This window comes from Trichosurus vulpecula, chromosome 1 (genome assembly GCF_011100635.1).
Source record: "Trichosurus vulpecula isolate mTriVul1 chromosome 1, mTriVul1.pri, whole genome shotgun sequence".
Lineage (NCBI taxonomy): Eukaryota > Metazoa > Chordata > Mammalia > Diprotodontia > Phalangeridae > Trichosurus > Trichosurus vulpecula.
Genome location: NC_050573.1, coordinates 63,259,361 through 63,276,586, shown reverse-complemented (window position 1 = coordinate 63,276,586; position 17,226 = coordinate 63,259,361). Strand labels below are relative to the sequence as shown.

Genomic DNA, 17,226 nt, shown 5'->3' with positions numbered 1-17,226 from the left:
AGAACATTGTACTGAGGAATCCAAAGAGCTGGTTTTAATTGAGATCAGTTACTTCCCTTTAATAAGATTGTGTCCTCATGTGAGAGTAAAAGTGACTCACCTATTTCAGCAAATGGTTCTGAATACCAAAACAAGAGCATGTCACAGTGCTTTGTAAAGTTACATACAGAAGGCATATCCATATTATGGAAAATGAGCCCCCAGGGTCGTGATGCCACTTAGCTGTCAGAAGCCCTAAGAATCAACACCACCATTCCTCACTTGGGAAATGAATGTGCCAAGGAGTTTCCCACAAAATCTTCAAGCAACACCTAGGGTGAAAAGCTACTTGATGCTGAACTGGTTTTGGTTATTTCAAAACCCTCCCCAAACACCATCTCTAATACTCTGAACTCTGCTGTGGAGTCCTACAAGAAAACCATTCATCCTGTCCAATCTGGCTAGTCTTCCTTAGAACAGAGGCACATCTTGCAACAAGATCATTTCAGATAGCACTCCCAGGAGGAGCACATCCCAGAGGCTGAACAAATGCACACCGTTCTATTTTCCCTGTGGAGGCTCCTTTATTTTGTGGTAAATGCCACTGGTGAACATACACAACATGGATAAATTCACTTTCACACACAATCTGGAAGCATTTTGGTCTGGAAAACAGGTTGAACATAATTGAAACAGGCCTGTAAATTTTCAAGTATTTATAAATAATGTTTGTCTCTATGAAGATTATAATTGTCCTATGTCTTGTTATTTTCTAGGGCAAACAAATGTTTTCTTTTATGACTGTGTCAAGATACATAACAAAATGAGGACAGGTTAGAAAAGCTGTAGAGGCTTAACTACCTACAGTAACAGGAGTTTTCCCTCATGTAAAATTACATAGACAGTAAATTATCTTAAACTATCAGAGAGCCTTAACACAACTAATGCTCTACTTAAAAGGTATGTACTCTAAGCAACATTACAATCTTCAAGATTTATTTCCTTTCCTTTGATGAGGAGGAACATTTTGTTTGACTGTCCCCTGAGGGTCTTTTCATTCCAGTGTACATACCTGCTACAAGTTGATGTACAGAGTTAGAGACCACTCATTAGTTTACACATGGTATTTAACAACTGTTTCACCTCACCTACATAAGATCCTGCATTGAAAAATTAAGTTAATATAAACCGCAGTAATATCAGAAACTTCCTTTTACCTGGATTCCTTTTGGAGTTGAGTTATTGTGTTCAAGAAATCAAATGGCAAAAACCAGAAACACTACTTTGCTATTTTAACTAGAACGTGCAAAAATGTCTCACTATTGCTCAAATGCACTAAAAAGAAAAAAAAAATTCACGTTTAGGATCTAACCCCCATCATGAAGAAATTTGGGAAGTGGTTTTCTGCACCTCTCCCATGTTATGCCTTGTGATTTTAGGTACTAATGGTACTCAAGCTTAGAAGCAGAGGGCTGAGGCACAAAAAAGTCACTCGAAAATCTGCAACATATAAAAGTCCAGGTTGGGTAGGGGGATTGTAAGCAGTGCTAGGACTTTACAGAGTTGATCACTGATTTCTTTTGATTGATTTTATTCATGTACTAGCATACTTACTATAAAAAAGTCATAACTTAAAAAAAAACCAGATTCAAATGTTGGTTACAATACTGGCTCATTTTCATGCAAAATACTTAAGAAGTTGAGTTATTTCATTAATCTAATAGAAGCAAGAAGGAAAAAGTCAATGAGCCAACAGTTGCCACAGTGTGTGTCTCCCTCTAAAGAGAAGACTTCATTTTGTCCCATGTATGAGCAGAAAGGGTAGTGGAACTCACTATGTACCAAAAAGGGGGATTAAAAGATGAACAGCCCAAACACTGCCCTGGTCTCTATGAAATACCTCAATTTCTAGAGAAACGAAGGCCATCAGTACATTAGGTAAATCCTTTATGAAAGGACATGGACAAGAATGGCACAGGACAGGAAGGTCTAGATGGGTTATCACCTACAGCCAGGGTGTCTGAAACAGAATCGGGGAGACTAATCCATACAAAAGGATCCCTGTGGGCCACAGGTTGACATAGTTTTAAAATGTACTATTATCTGTCTTATTTATTTTGTTAATTATTTCCCAATTACATTTTAATCTGGATCAGGCACACTCAGAAGTGTTGTCGGCTGCAAAAGCCTGCAGGTGGTGTTTTTGACACCTCCAATCTACAGTATCACACGTCAATAAGATCAGTGAGGATCCACTGAGGTATCCAGTATTTCACAAGGAAGCCAGCACATAAGACCTCAAGGTTTGAGCTAAGAATTCATCACCTAGAGCTGAACTCCTTTAGAAGGCTAGTGGCATGGGACAGAATTAACACTGACCTTATGGGCTAATCATGTTCTATCAGGCTTTTTCAAAATGCAATAATTATTAGGAAGCTGAAAAGGGCAGAACCAAATCCATGGAAGAGCCAGTTCCTTTAAATTGGAGCTCTGCTGTTACTTTCATTACCCAGAACCTAAAGTCTAACATCTTAATCACGGTCAAAATGTTTTGTTCATTTGTGTGTTCTATAAAGAAAACAACAAAGCTCAACTAATAACCTTTCATCCTACATGGGAGACATGATTCTGAATGCAATTAAAAAACATATTCAACACAGCTCAACCATTTCTATTAGGAAATAGCAAAACAAACTTGCACAGCATCCTTGATTCCTTTCTATTCTTCCTGATTACTGTACTCAGACACAAAATTGCAAAGTGACTTGTTCCTACTTTACATAGAAATGTATTAGGCAAATGTCTGCTATTACCAATAGACCATTGTTTTGAAACACTTGAAAGCAAAGGGCTTGAGATTCAAAAAGGAGTCAGAGGGCCCAGGATACAGACATACACACATTTACAAAATCATCTGTACAAAGTGCAAAATCCTTCCCATAAAAACAAAACTTCATTTGGCAGCATCTGTCTACCAAATCTTCACCCAATTCAACCTCAAGAGAATGACAGAGTACAAGTCCTGGGGAAAGAGCTGTTTAAAGCACCAATTAATATTTCCTTATGTGCCTTTTGTTAATCAGGGAATATTTGCAATGATACTCCCTTGCTGCTGATACCACTTGATGCACCAAGGAGAGGAAAGTATTCTGCTCTCTCCTGCAATGGAAGAGGAGATGAACTTCCTTCTATGGATGTAAGCCAGTGCAACTTCAGAATTTCAGGTCAAAGAATCAGCCTGAACATGCCCAGCAATGAAAACAAATGATGCATCCCCAGAATGCAAACAGGATGAAAGCCCAGTCTATTGATTTACAGTTTGTTTTTTTACATTTGTTGAAGATCACAAATGGATTGTCACAATGCCCTGGGAAACTACTTGGCTTTTTGCTTATACTTGAAGTACTAGTCATAGTCACTAATAAAATTCTTTTAGCACTGACCCTTCTTTGATTAAATAAAAATCCCTTCTTTTTGACAATCTATAGAAACCATTAAAATGAGATCACAATTCCTACCAACCAAACCCTTTACCACCCATATTGTAGTTGTGACCCAGACAAGTTCAAGTAGTGCAACGCAAACTTTGGTTTCTAGAGACTCAGGTACAATCCTTGCCCATGATACCACAAATAGCTGAATGCTAACCCATGAAGAATCTACCTAGAAATTTACATTTTTCAAAAAGGATCTTAAGTAACTTCATTCAGAAAGCAAAGATGTTAACTTAGAAACACATGGCTTCAGAAAATTAAGCACAGAAAAGTAATACTGGCCACAATTTTCCTATCAACACAATCCTCCGGTGTCAAACTCCAAACAACATAGCCAGCAAAGATCCCCCTCTCCTGGAGTCTGAAAGTTTGCCTTTCACCAGAACCCCAAACTCCTGCACTGCAGGTATACTCCCTGCTCCAGGATCCCTATGAAAGGTGCTCCATGCATAAGAATGTGTTTAGCGGAAGATAACGTTTGTATCATTGACAATCATGCACCTTCCCATCTGCGGGAGAAGTACATTCTATGATTCTGAATTCACTGGTGTGTCAGAAGTTTCTGATACTGTTTGGGGAAAAAAATAATCTCTTAACAGTCTTTATCTGTCTTCTAAATTCTATACATCATAGTGATTTAAACTGTATGTGTTTGGATAGTTTTGCCTGTTGTACTGAAAGTGATTTGTGAAGATGCTGGTTCGACCATAGTGATAGTCCCCATGCTGAGGGAAAATAATTCCATTCTGAGATTTCTCTGGTGTGTTCCGATGATGATCAGGATTTCCGAGGTCTCCAGCTACCACAGGTAGAAGATGCTTCTTGGCCTCCTGATTTGCATCATACTTGGTCTGGACAGTAAAAAGTTAGATGAAATATTCAGCATTTTTTCAAATGATGCGTTATTGCCAAATCCAAAAGCTTAGTTACTCAGAGATTAAAGCAAATTAGAATTATTAGAGAGAGGCAGACACTGGAACAATTTATGAACATTAAGAAGCTCAGGACAAACTCCTGTTTCCAATAAATAGCTACCAGTTTTTCTTTTTCTGGCTATTAAAATTCCCAATTATTGGTCAAACAGATAATGAACAATATATTTATTTCTGAGAACATTTGAGGAAGGACTTTGGTGGAATTTAGGATAGAAAAAGAGGAGGGGTACTATGACATATGAGGTTTAATTAAGGAAATAGGAATGTTTAGCCCAAAGAAGACACTTAGGCACATAGTCACTGTTTTTAAATATTTAAGGGTTCCCTTCTGAGATGGAGCTAGAAATCAAGCCTCAATTAGGAAGGCTTAGGTTCAAGTCTAGCCTATAATTCATCCTGGCTATAGGACCTCAGGCAAGTTCCTTAACTTTTGAGTGCCCACGGCAAGTCTCTAAGGTACCAGTTGCCTCTCTATATTGGCAGAGGAAGTTTCCCCAATGTGCTTTCCCTATACCAACAAAGTCCCTTCTACCCCTCAAAAAAGAGAGGTTTTCATGGGTGGCTCCAGGGACCAAACTACAACAAAAGAGTGAAATGTAGAGAGGCAGACTTGGGTCCAATAGAAGGAAGTACTTCCTAACAATGACAGCTGCCAGAAAATTGAAGGGGCCCTCTTGTTGGGGGCCCGAGTTTTCTGTCACTGGAGATGTTAAAACAGAAGCTGGATAATGACTTATCAGGGGTGAATCACACTTTGGGTAAGTACTAAAATGGAAAGGTTCTGAAGGCTTTCTAAATTATAAAATTCCTGTGTTCTATGAATGCTGAAGGTAGAAACAATCTGGTCATTTTTTTCCAAAGGAGAGAAAAGGCTGCAGAACAAGATCTCCCTATACACCCATCTCAGCCAATTTAAACACAGATGAATGGCTGTTCAAGAGAAAAGAATGAATCCTCAATTTCTGATCTTTGAATCCTCCAACTAAGGTCCTGTTGAAGAAGTATTTGCCAACCCCAGACCCTTAAACCTATTTTTTCATAGGCACTAAAAGACAATTATTGAACGCTGACATTAATGGGAGACTAACCTGAGCTGGATTCACAACACAGACACTTACCTTATTATACAAGAAGACCCCTAAGATAGCTGTCATCATGCCCAGAACATTAGTGCTGGTGACTGGGTTGCGTAGCATTATGAGGGATACTGTGATAACCATGATTCTTTTTGTAGCATTTGCAACAGAATAACTCAATGGGCTGATCAAATTAAGAATACTAAAAGCAATGACGTTCTGCGCAAAGTTACAAAATCCGCTGACTATTAGCAGCATTAAAGTCCAGGGCCACTGGGAAATCGAATTCTACAGAAAGGGAAATAAAAAACCCACAACATTGTGTTACTTCAAAATCACAAGATTGATCCACAGTGGAAAAACAAAATTGTTAGTATTAGAGGAAACACTATAACATCTGGAAGCACTGACAACTTACACATATAGAGATCATTAGGGTGATAAATACTTTTCAAATACCTCATTCAACCTTTAGAACTATCCTGTGATTAGGTAGTACAAATACTATTATCCCATCTTACAAATGATGAAAATGAGATTTAGAGGAAAAGATAACTTGTGCAAGGTTAGGTGGCAGATATCACACTCTAACCCAAGTCTTCTGACAACAAATTTAGGGTACCTGTCCCTGTATAGAACATTAATTATGTGAACATAGTAGCAGATGGATATTGGTTCCTAGTGGCTAAATCAAAGGAGACTGAGGGACGGATGTCCTATGAGATCCCTTCTCAACAGCTATTCCAAATGAGGTTGGATCTGCTATCCCTCTAACTTAGGTTATGGTGGGAAAATGCCTGTATGGATGATGGCAGAAGAGTCATTGTATTTTCACAGCAAAACTTTGAGTAATTCACATCCTCCACAAGGATAATTACAAACACCTGGTGGTGATGGATCCTCTTCCTACTGTTTTCATGAATGGAATCTGAGCATTGGAAAGGACTTCAGAGGTGATACCTACCAAGAATACTTTCTATAACAAGACTGAAAAGTTGTCAGCCAGGCGCCTCAAAAGGCAGCTTATTTCACTTACAGAGAACTCAAACTGATAGGAACATTTTCCTGTTTCTTCTTCTTCTAAAAATTATACCTTAAATCCTTTATTAGATTTATAACAAGGACCTACAACTACAAATCTTAGAAATGAAGGACACAACACTACCCAGTTCAAGACAGAATGGGCAGGTGTGAATGGGTCTTTGGCTTCAAAAGAGTTTTCAAATAAGCAGAAACAAAAATCTAAGGAAGCAAAAATGATTAGACATAAAGAGGGTGACCAAAAGACCAAACCTGGCGTGTAGGCAAAGTGAGTTGTTGAGGCATCATTCCACCTTTCCTTCCAAACCCAGGCTTCTGCCCTCAGTTTCCTGCTCTCAGGGCTTCCATAATGTTTATGTTTTCTGTCTAGACTTGGGACTGTATTGGGGTGGAAAAGAAAGAAGCCTGGCTATTTCCTCGATCAGATGAACGTCTGCCCCTTGTCTTTAGTTTATATAATTTTAGGGGATTGGTTTAGCAAGTTTTTCAAAGCTTAATTTTCTTTGCTGCAACTTTCATGTCCTTCAAATACTTGAAAAGGGCTATAATGTCCCTTTAAGTCTAATCTTCAAGCTGACCCTCCCAGATTTCTTCTTCATTTCCTATCATTTTCTCCTACATGTAGCATTCCTTGTCAAAGTCTTTGCTAAAATGAGGCACCCCAAACTCAATGGTAACATTTATATATTGCCTTAAGGTTTGCAAAGCACTTTACATAGATTATCTCATTTGGTCTTTAAAAGAAGCCTGAGCTACATGCTATTATCTCCCTTTTTAGAGATGAGAAAATCGAGGTTCAGAGAGGTCATGTGATACGCCCAGGGTTCAAACACAGCCAGTAAAGGTTTGAAGGACATGAAACTCAGACCTTCTTTCCACACACCCTCCCAAGTGAATACAGCTGGATCACAGCATAAGAATCAGATAGAGCCCTTGATGTCATTTAGTCTAATTCTCTCATTTAAAAAATAAGGAAACAAGCCCAAGAGAAGGCAAATTATCTCCCGACTACAGTCACAAAGCTAGTTATTGGCAAGCCTGAGGCAAGAACTGGGGTCTCTTCATTCCAAGTCCAGTATACATTCCACTGGGCTAGGTTGGTTTCAACTAAAGAAACTGTTCAATTCAGTCAGTGGTTCACACTGCCACAATTAAGTCAGATATTCTTTATAATGTCAACAACAACTCTACGGACAGAATCATTTTCCCTTTAGCCTATTAACAAATCCATTAGAACTCAAACTTTTTGTCTCCTTACAAAAAAATGACTATGTTAATAAACAGCCAACCCTCCTCCCTCTATGATGTTCCTAATCACGAAACAATGGCCAAAAGGTAAAGAATTTAAAAATAGGACAGTCAGATAAGCAAGCCTAATATTACATTCTCTGGGAATGTATGTAGTATCTATTAACACACAGATTCTCTATCCTATTTCCTTATTTCAAAAATGGCCTTGATGTTTGTGGGTGCCTATAAGTCCTAACTATCCATAAATAACCCTCAAATAGTCACTGAATACTTAGTATGTGAAGGGTGCTGTGCTACCACTGAGTGTAGAGGTGACTGGGAGAATTTTAAACCACAGAAAAACTACCATTTGTGTTTGGCTTAGGAATGCACTTTTTAATTTACAGGTCAATGTGGGTATATTTAATGTTCTGGGAATTCACTTTAAACCAGAGAAGAGCAGTATAGCATAGAGTCAGGAAGATGTGGGTTCAATTCATGCCTCTGACAACTGCTAGCTGTGTGACCATGGCTATGTTATTTAACCTGAGCCTTGTTTTCCTCATCAGTAAAATGTGGATTAGCATTTGCAAAACCTATGTCAAAGGACTGTTTTTGTTTGAGGCTTACACAAGACAATGAGAGAACATTTTGCAAATTTTAAAGCACTAGATATTAGTTATTGTTGTGGCTGTTAATAATATTGTACCAAGTAATGAAAAGTCATGATGAAGACATGATTGAAAAACATCTAGCAGCAGCCTCCACTTTCCCTGTCTCTCACAAAAGCAACATAGTATATCTGAATAGGAATCCTGGAGATCATGGTTCAAACATCGGTTCTGCCACTAGCTCTCTGGATGAGGGCAGACTGCCAGAAACACTTGCCAATAGTATGTGGAGGGTAGTAACTGTAGGACCATTCTCTTCCTGGCTTTTTCTACTGAATGTAAAATAGTATTATCAGTAAGTATGAGCAAACATACAGCATGAGGAAGAAAAGAAGCTGATTTCCTTCTCAACTGTGTGGAAATACACAGTATAATAAAGAGTTCTGTGTTAAGAGGGCTACTTATCAGATGCCAGAAACTTTAGAAAGTTCAGCAAAAAGTGATGATTCCAAAAACACAGAATCTACTTTGGAACTAGTAAGGAAAACAGATTCTTTGCTCTGGCCAACTTACCAGGTCATTCTCTACTAGGAAAGAAGAAAGGTCAACCAAAACCCATGTTGGGATCATAAAAAAGACAGCGTGACATCCAAGTATGTTCAACAACCGAAGATGATGGATCCTTGAATCTCTCAGCACCTGAAAATAAAAAACTCTTTAAGTAACTGACCAATCTAATCTTTTCCAAAGTAGAAATTTTTTTTTAATTCACAGAATAACAGAGTTGAGTGGGAGGGAACCTCAGAACTACTCTAACATGTCCCTGAATTCTCTTTAATGTATACCCAAGTAGCTACCCAAACTCCACTAGCAGAATGCAAGGAAAGGGGGACCCACTGTCCAGCACCAGCAATTGCAGCCACCCCCTCCATCTTCAGGCAGCTCTAACCATGAGTAAGTTTTCCTTTATTATCAAACCTACATCCGCTTTTCTATGACTTCTGCTGCCAGTTCTGCCAAGATGAACAAACCCAATTCTTCACAGCCTTTCAAATACTTAAAGGAGCAGCTACCACGTACCCTCTAAGGTTTGTTCTTCTCTCTTTTAAACATGACCAGTTCCTTCATTTAATCTTCGGCGCCATTACCAATCTGGTTGTACTAAAACTTATCAATGCATTTTTCAAATGAGATCCTTAGACCTGAACACAACAGCCCAGAAAAGGTCAGATTTGGGAAGATAAAAGCAAGTTTGTTATCTCCCTCATTAGAACCCTTTAAATGTTTTAATGAAGCTGCAGATTGAATTAGCTTTTTTAGCTGCCCTATCACCTTATCATCCAACAAACAAACATTTATCAAGTTAAAGTTCTAGGCTGTGGTAGGATTCAGTTTAGATAAAAGAAACTACTTTCATGGAGTTTATAGTCTAATAAAAGATAACACACATCTATGTATTTATATAGTATTTTAAAGTTTGTAAAGAACTTTACATATGGACAAACAACTCTGTAAGATTAAGTACCTTGGGTCATAATAATTGTGTTTTATAGATAAGAAAAATGAAGCTCAGAGAGTTAAAGAGATTTGCCTACAGTAATAAAACTGGCAAGTATCTGAGGTAGAACTTAAAACAAAGTCTTCCTGATTCTATTTCTAACAGCCTGGGGCCATCTCCAGTCTTTCTGATCTAAATCTGGCCACTGGACCCAGATGGCTCTGGAGGAGAGTGAGGCTGGTGACTTTGCACAGCTCTCCCTCACTTAAAACCAATTCACTTGCAAGTCATAGCATCATCTTCTTGATGTCATGGTCCTCTTCAAGAACAAAAGACAAACCACAACCTGTGAGTAGTCCGAGCTGCCCCACTGGGGACCCAACTGGCCAGTTCCAGTTGGCCAACTCCTCTCCTCTCCTTTTCTCTTGTATCATGCCCCTTACCTGAGCGTGCTCTGCACAAAAATTTGAAGGCTGAAACCTACCTAGATATCTTAGGGTTTACTGGCTAGCTTTCTTTGTTAAAGACCATGCATTAAACCCAAATTCACTCTGGCTCTCAATGATAGGCCAACAATGGGTACCTACCCAAGTTATTGGTTATTGTTTGGGCCCAGATGGGTCAGAGTGAATGTACATAATAATTGTCTCTTTTGGCCAAAAACCCAGAGGGTCTTCCCCTCCCAATTTTTTTTTTGTTGTTGTTATTAAAGGTTCATCCCTAGGCTCATTTCTTAAACAGTCCTAATCACTGAATGGGCACTGCCTCAGTCAAGGTGAGAACTGGGAAAGACCTTAGCTTAAAAAGGCCAAGGTTTCCCACTGCATCCTAGGCCCTTTCCAGTTGTCCTGATCTGTATCAGGCCACTGGACCCAAATGGCTCTGGAGGAAAAAGTGAGGCTGGTGACTCTCCACAGCCCTCCCTCACTTAAAACCAATTCACTTGCAAGTCACACAGCATCATCTTCCTGTTCATGGTCCTCTTTCAGAAGGAAGGACACAATCTAAAACCCTATGAACAATCCCATGATACCTCTTTGATAAAACTATTAGGACATATACAAAGTATTATCTGATGTCAAAAGAAACAGCCATTTAATGTTATCTGAATAATTCCAAATGCAAGCATGAAGCCTTAGGAAGTTAATAAACAACACAGGTTGTTCTTAACCCAGGGTAAGTGGACTTGGTTTTTTGTTATGTTTCATTTTTTTGTATTCTGATAACTGTATGACAATATAATTGGTTTTCTATATATTTTACTTTACATATTTAAAAACATAAATCTGAGAAAGTGTCCAAAGGCTCTGAACAATTGCCAAAGGGGTCCATCTATCCATGACACAAAGAAAGTGTAAGAATACCTGCTTCATAATATTTTAGAGGTCACAATACACTTGACTCACAACACTCTGTGAAGCAGATGGTGCAAATATTATCAGCATTATCTCTGTTTTCAAAGATGACAGGAAAGCTCATACTTCAATAGTCTTGCTCAGGGTCACACAATGCTGTCAAAGTGTCAAAGCTGCCACCCAGCCCAGTTCTCAGCTGACAAACTCAGTATTCTTTCCATTTTAAAATACTGCCTCTTTGCATTAACCCAGCTTAACTTGCCACACTAATAGGTAACAGATTTTTGGCAAAGGATAAAAGACCTGCTTTGAAGACGGTAAATTTTTGTAAGAGGAGGGGCCATATCTTCTTATCATTAGTATTTTGGTATCTCCTCCAATACCCAGTACCTGGGTAATTGAGCATTACCTAGTAATGTCTGCTGAATTTAAAGGTTGATCATTTTGAATATTATTAGCAATATTAGGTTAATAGAAACTTACATTAATAGGACACTTTATAATTTAGAAGACACTTTTCCATACACTATTTTATTTGATCTTGACAAGAGCCATAGATTGTAGGTTATGCAACAATCATCACCTTTTCATAAGTTAGAAAGCTGAGGTTCAGAAGTGCACAAACACAGGGACAGAATGAGGCAAACCATCATCTCTGTTTTTTTAACTCTACTGCCCAGTGCCCTTTCTACCACATCCAGCTACGTTGAAAAGACAAACAAAAACATACCCCAAATCACTAAGACTTTTCCCATCTTTGGGAAATCCATCACACTGCCAGTAACTGAATGAATACCTTTTTGGAGAATATGTTCTGAAGGGAAAAGCAGAGGGTCGCTGCCAGAGCACTGATGAGTCCCCACATATCAAAGGACAACTCAGTGACTGTGGCCAACAAGACACCGCTGATGATGGGGATCAAGGATAAATATACCTGGAAGAGGAAGAATGGAGAAGACACTTCAATGTATGTGCTGTCATGGTGGCCATGCTGTTATGCACAGGATAAATCTAACTACCCCTGACTTGTGACCAACAGAGTGTATACTCCAAAGAAAATTCTTTCAATACTGTCCTCCCCGCCTCCCCACCTCACTTGCAGCTAAAAAAGTAAGCAAGGGCAAGACAGAACCAGAGGAAAACACAAATGAAACAATCTTGTTAAGTCTAATGCTCCAAGATTTTTTAAAGTCCCTTCTCAGAAAAGGTTATTTTTCTTAAAAAGAATCAATGAACTCTCACATCCTTTTATAACTAATCTAGATCTCACACTTGATTCCTGTCATACAATAATTCTGAAAACAATTCAAGAGTGCCTAACTAAAATGATAATAACAACTGCCATTTATTAAGTGCCTACTATGTGCTAGGCAACTTACAATTATCATCTCATTCGATCTTCACAATAACCCTATGAGCTAGGTTCTATTTTTGATCCCCATTTTATAGATGTGGGAAACTGAGGGAAAAGGTAGCTATGTGAGTTGTAACAGCTAAGTTTATGAAGCTGGATTTGAATGAGTTCTTCCTGATTACAGGCCCAGCACTCTATCCACTATACCATCTAGGTACCCAAAAGCTGCTCCTCTCCAGTAAGGACAGCAGTTCACTGAAGCAACCACATAGAGAGTCCCCTTAAACTTCCACAGAAATAAGGCTTTTCTGCAACACTGAGAGCTTTGGAACATTTCCTAAGAGTGTAGATTCCTGGTGGGTGAGGCTGCTGTTGTTTTACATGGTAGACATTTAGCCTTTTTACTTAAAAGCAGGGGCCCTGAGTTCCTTGGTAGAATCTGTAGACTCTCCCATAAAGAAGGGCTGCCCCACTCTCTCCTGTCAGTGCAAGGAAGTTTAAGTTACCTCACTTGTGTAGGCACGAGACCCTATGCAATATAGATGATAGTGTACAATGAGGAACACTACGCTAGGAGTACAGTGCCCCAAGGCTCAACTCCACCATGCACTAGCTGTGTGAGCCTGGGCCTCAGTTTCTTCCTCTGTAAACTAAATAAATTAAACCAGATGTCCTTTAACTCTAAGTGGAATGAACCACCTCAGAGGAGATAGTGGGCTACCCCATAAAGGCAGGTATTCCTCCAGAGGCTAGATGAGCTCTGACAGTCCTGGTCCTTCCTACCCTGGGATTGTCTGACTTTGTGACATCTAAGGTCCCTCACAACATCAGCAATCTGTTAATCTATGCAACATTAAGTGATATGGCTTTATGGCTGAAAGAATCAGCCAATCAATCGATCAACATTGATTAAGTGACTACTATGTGCCAGGCACAGTGGATCCTAAGGAAAGGCAAAGGACAGCCCTCAAGGAGGAGTATGATGAAATACATTCTTACAAATAAACTGCAGTTTTAAGTGAGTAAAGACTAATAAGGAATCAGCCAAAGGTGACCTAGTTTTCTGTGAAATGGGCTAGGATCTAGAACACTGCCTGACTGTCAGCTACATAAAACATACAGGTTACAAACCACTGTTTTTTAAAACCTTCGTTGAATCTGAGGATGCTGCAGACACCAACACTGGGTCTACATGGGATAGTACTTCAACCTTTTAAATATTACTGTTCACTAGGCCAGAAAAACTTATTTGTTCAGCCATGTGTTCTTGGCATTATTGGTTAGTGGAAAGGTTATTTTCAGGAAGACTCAAAATAAAATAATCCAAGCTCTGTTTCAACTTCTAAAGATTTCCTGGATTTTACCCAAAGGAGAAAACTAGGCATCTAGTAGACTAGGAACTCACTCCTGGTTCCTTGAAATTACTTGTTTGGTTCTCTCACCTATGGAACCAATTGGAAACTGCCTCGCTTGCAGGGAGTGGAAGGGGGTGTGTGGGAAGGTGTGGTGCCAAGTTCCGGCAGTGCAGCTCCTACTCAGAAACTGAGAAGACTGAGATGGAAGGGTACTGGGAGACCATCTTGCCTGTCAAATGACCCTCCTTTGATAAAAGGAAATAGACTGAGAGTGGGGAAGTTACTTTCAAAAAGGCACACCACAAACTTAGTGGGGAATCTCCACAGCCACTGGCTCCAGCCTAGTGCTATTTGGGCTGTTCCATGCTGCCATGTCTGAGTGCCCAGTAACTGTCCATTTTACCTTGGTGCTCTGCTTCTCCTTCATGATGATCCGGGACAGCAGCACCACCCAGATTGGCATGGTTGCCTTCACTACAATGGAAGGAGTTTGGAGGATGGGGGATGAGGTGAGCTTAGGTGTTTTAACAGATAGACAGTTGATGCGTTAGAGGGACCCTTGAGCTAGTGCCCCTTTCTACATACCCTTCAGGGTCTCCTCCCAACCAATCTCCCCTCCAGCAGATTTCCCCACTGTTCGACCCCCTCACCCAGTCTTCTCTACTCTATGGTTCCCTAACTGAAGTCCTAATCAGTCTCCCCTGCCTCAAGTCAGCTCAATCCATCCTAAGTGCCTGCAACCCATTCCCTACTTTCCTAATTCTTAGGTCCCCTCCCTATATTTCTATCTTTGAAGTTCCTCAACCCTCCCAGTCCCCCACCTGCTCTGTGGAGTAGTAACTGTCGCCATCCTGCCCCAAAGAATAGGGCATTCCAGAGCCCCTTCTGCCTCTTGCCTCTAGACTTTAAGGTCCCAGTCCCTCAGTTCGGCTTCCTGTTCTTAGTTCCCCACCCAGGGCCTAGGAAGCCCCCCTCGATTCAATTCAATTACTTGGGAAACAGCCACTAGCTGGGCTAGAACCAAGGCTACAATAACAAAAATGAAACTGTCCCCGCCCTCTGGTTTAGAGCCTAACGTGGTACTTTCACTCCTCAGCCTCCCTGCCTCCTACCTTCATCTCCACATAATCTCCAGTACCCTCCAATCTCAACTATCCTCAAGCCTCCACTTCCTTATTAGCAAGCGCCTCCCACTGGGTCTCTGCAGGTTTCCTCTCCAGGTCCCCCAGTTTTTGGGTCTCTGGGAGATTCTCCCTCGTCCTTTAACTCTTTAATCCCCAGATCTCCTCTGGCCACCCTCAGCTCTAGGCCTGCGCCTCATGTGCCCCCCCTAATTCGCTCAGTTTCTGGGCATCACTTTAGCTCCCCAGTCTTCGGACTACCCAGCCCCTCCAGATCCCCCGGGGTCCCCCCCCCCGGCCTCCCATGTGTGTGCCTCGGCCGCGGGGCCTTTCCTCGCTCGGCCTCCGGTCCTCTCTCAGCCCGCTTAAGCTTTGAGCCCCTCCCCCCCTACTACATCCCCCGGGCTCCGGGTCCCCCCCGAGCCTCACTCCGACTCCCCCGGGCTCTGGTTCCCCCCGGGCCCCGCTCCGGCTCCCACGGGCTCCGGGGTCCCCCGAGCCCCGCTCCGGCTCGCCCGGCTCTGGGTTCGCTGGGTTCTGGGCCCGCTCCAGGTCGCCCCGGGCCCTCCCGGACCCCCGGGCCCCGCTCGGGCCTCACCGGTGTGCGCGTAGGATACGGGCACCTTCCAGATGCTGAAATGAGCCGACACGGAGGCGAAGTATTTGCCGAAGGCCAGCGGGAGCACGTAGCGAGGGTAGAAGCGGGGCGGCAGCGGGTCGGCGCCCGCGGCCGAGCTGGGGCCAGAGCCGGGCCCCGGGCCGCGGGCGGGCGGGATGCGCCAGGCCCGCAGCAGCGGCGGGAGCCCCGCGCACAGCGCCAGGATGTGGCAGAGCGACACGGTCACCGGGAAGGGGAAGCCGCTCAGGATGATCTTGTTCACCACGTTCCCGCCCGCGCTCAGCGCATACCACAACAGGCATAGCGCCGCCACCCGCGCGCCCTCCCGTGCCCCGGCGCCCCGCGCGCCGCTAACCGACCCGCCGCCAGCAGCCGAAGCCGCCGCCGAGGCCGCCGCAGCCGCCGCCGCCATCCTGCAGCTCCGGGCCCGGCTCGGGACCCCGCGCGCCGGCCGGGGGCGAGGCGGGGCCGGCCCGGGCGCGCGCGCCGGCCTCGCTCTGCCCCGCCCCCTCCCGGGTTCGCCGCTGCCCCATAGGCCGGAGCCGATCTCACGTCATCGCCGCCCACTGACGTGGGGAAGACGACGTGAGCCGCCTCCGGGAGGGGAGCAGTCGGCCACGTAACTTCCGGCCGCGTCGGAAACGGACTCTGGAAGTGGTGTGGCAGGTTTCTTCTTCCTGCTGCGGTGATGTTAACCTTTCCCTGTTTCTGGGAAGCGAGCGTTCGGATTCCCTCGGAGCGAGTGTCCCGCGAGAAGGGAACGGGGTTCGCGGGAGAGAGGCGTCCGGGAGGGAGGGTCTATGGCCGTCCGTGAGCGGAGGACAAGAGCGCGGGGAGCCTACATACTGCCGGGACGGTCCGTCTGATGCAGCACCGGCCCTGACGCTGAGCACCCATGTGACCTTTGGCCAGCCCTTCTAACTTTGTTGCTAAGAATAATAATGTCTGTCCTTTCTGTAGCGCCTACTGTGTGCCTGGCACTGTGCTAAGCGCTTTACAGTTATCTTAATTGAACTTTACAACAACCCTACAAGGTAGGTGCTGTTATTATCCTCATTTTGCAAGGTAAGGAAACTGAGGCAAACAGGTTAAGTGACTTGTTCAGCGTCAGGGTTAGTGTCCGAGGCCGAATTTGTACTCGGGTCTTCCTGAATCCAGGCCCGTCACTCTATCCTCTGTGCCACATGCTAGGCATTTAGCCAAGGTCACAAATGACTTCGTTCAGAATCACGATTCCTGACGAATCTAGAGTGGGGTTTATGGAGATCAGTCTTACTTTTACGGATGAAAATAGTGACCTTCCCTCCCCCGATAGGTTAACTTTACTTCTCCAGGGTCTCAGATAAAAACAGCTGAATTTCGTACTTAAAAGTGGTTCTGACTCCAAATCCAGTGTTCTCACTGTTCTCTTGATGAGAGAATAAAGGTGTAGTGGGTAGAGTCGTTAGCCCTAGGCTCCTTCTGACCTGTGTGACTGGACATAATCTTTTTTAGTAAGGGCCTATTCTGTCTGGTACTGGAGCCCCAAAGGCGAAAGCGAAACAGTCTCTGTCTTCAG

General features: G+C 42.7%; 1 protein-coding gene across 1 annotated transcript; it reads right to left on the bottom strand.

Annotated features, from left to right (window-relative positions):
- Positions 1 to 32: 32 nt before the first annotated feature.
- Positions 33 to 16,080, bottom strand: SLC35E1 (solute carrier family 35 member E1). The gene is made up of 6 exons (XM_036757043.1): positions 15,648 to 16,080; positions 14,332 to 14,402; positions 12,016 to 12,153; positions 8,940 to 9,065; positions 5,527 to 5,772; positions 33 to 4,324 (listed from the first exon to the last, which is right to left on the bottom strand). The coding sequence occupies exons 1-6, from the start codon at positions 16,078 to 16,080 to the stop codon at positions 4,094 to 4,096; spliced, it is 1,245 nt and encodes a 414-aa protein (XP_036612938.1). The 3' UTR covers positions 33 to 4,093.
- Positions 16,081 to 17,226: the final 1,146 nt, after the last annotated feature.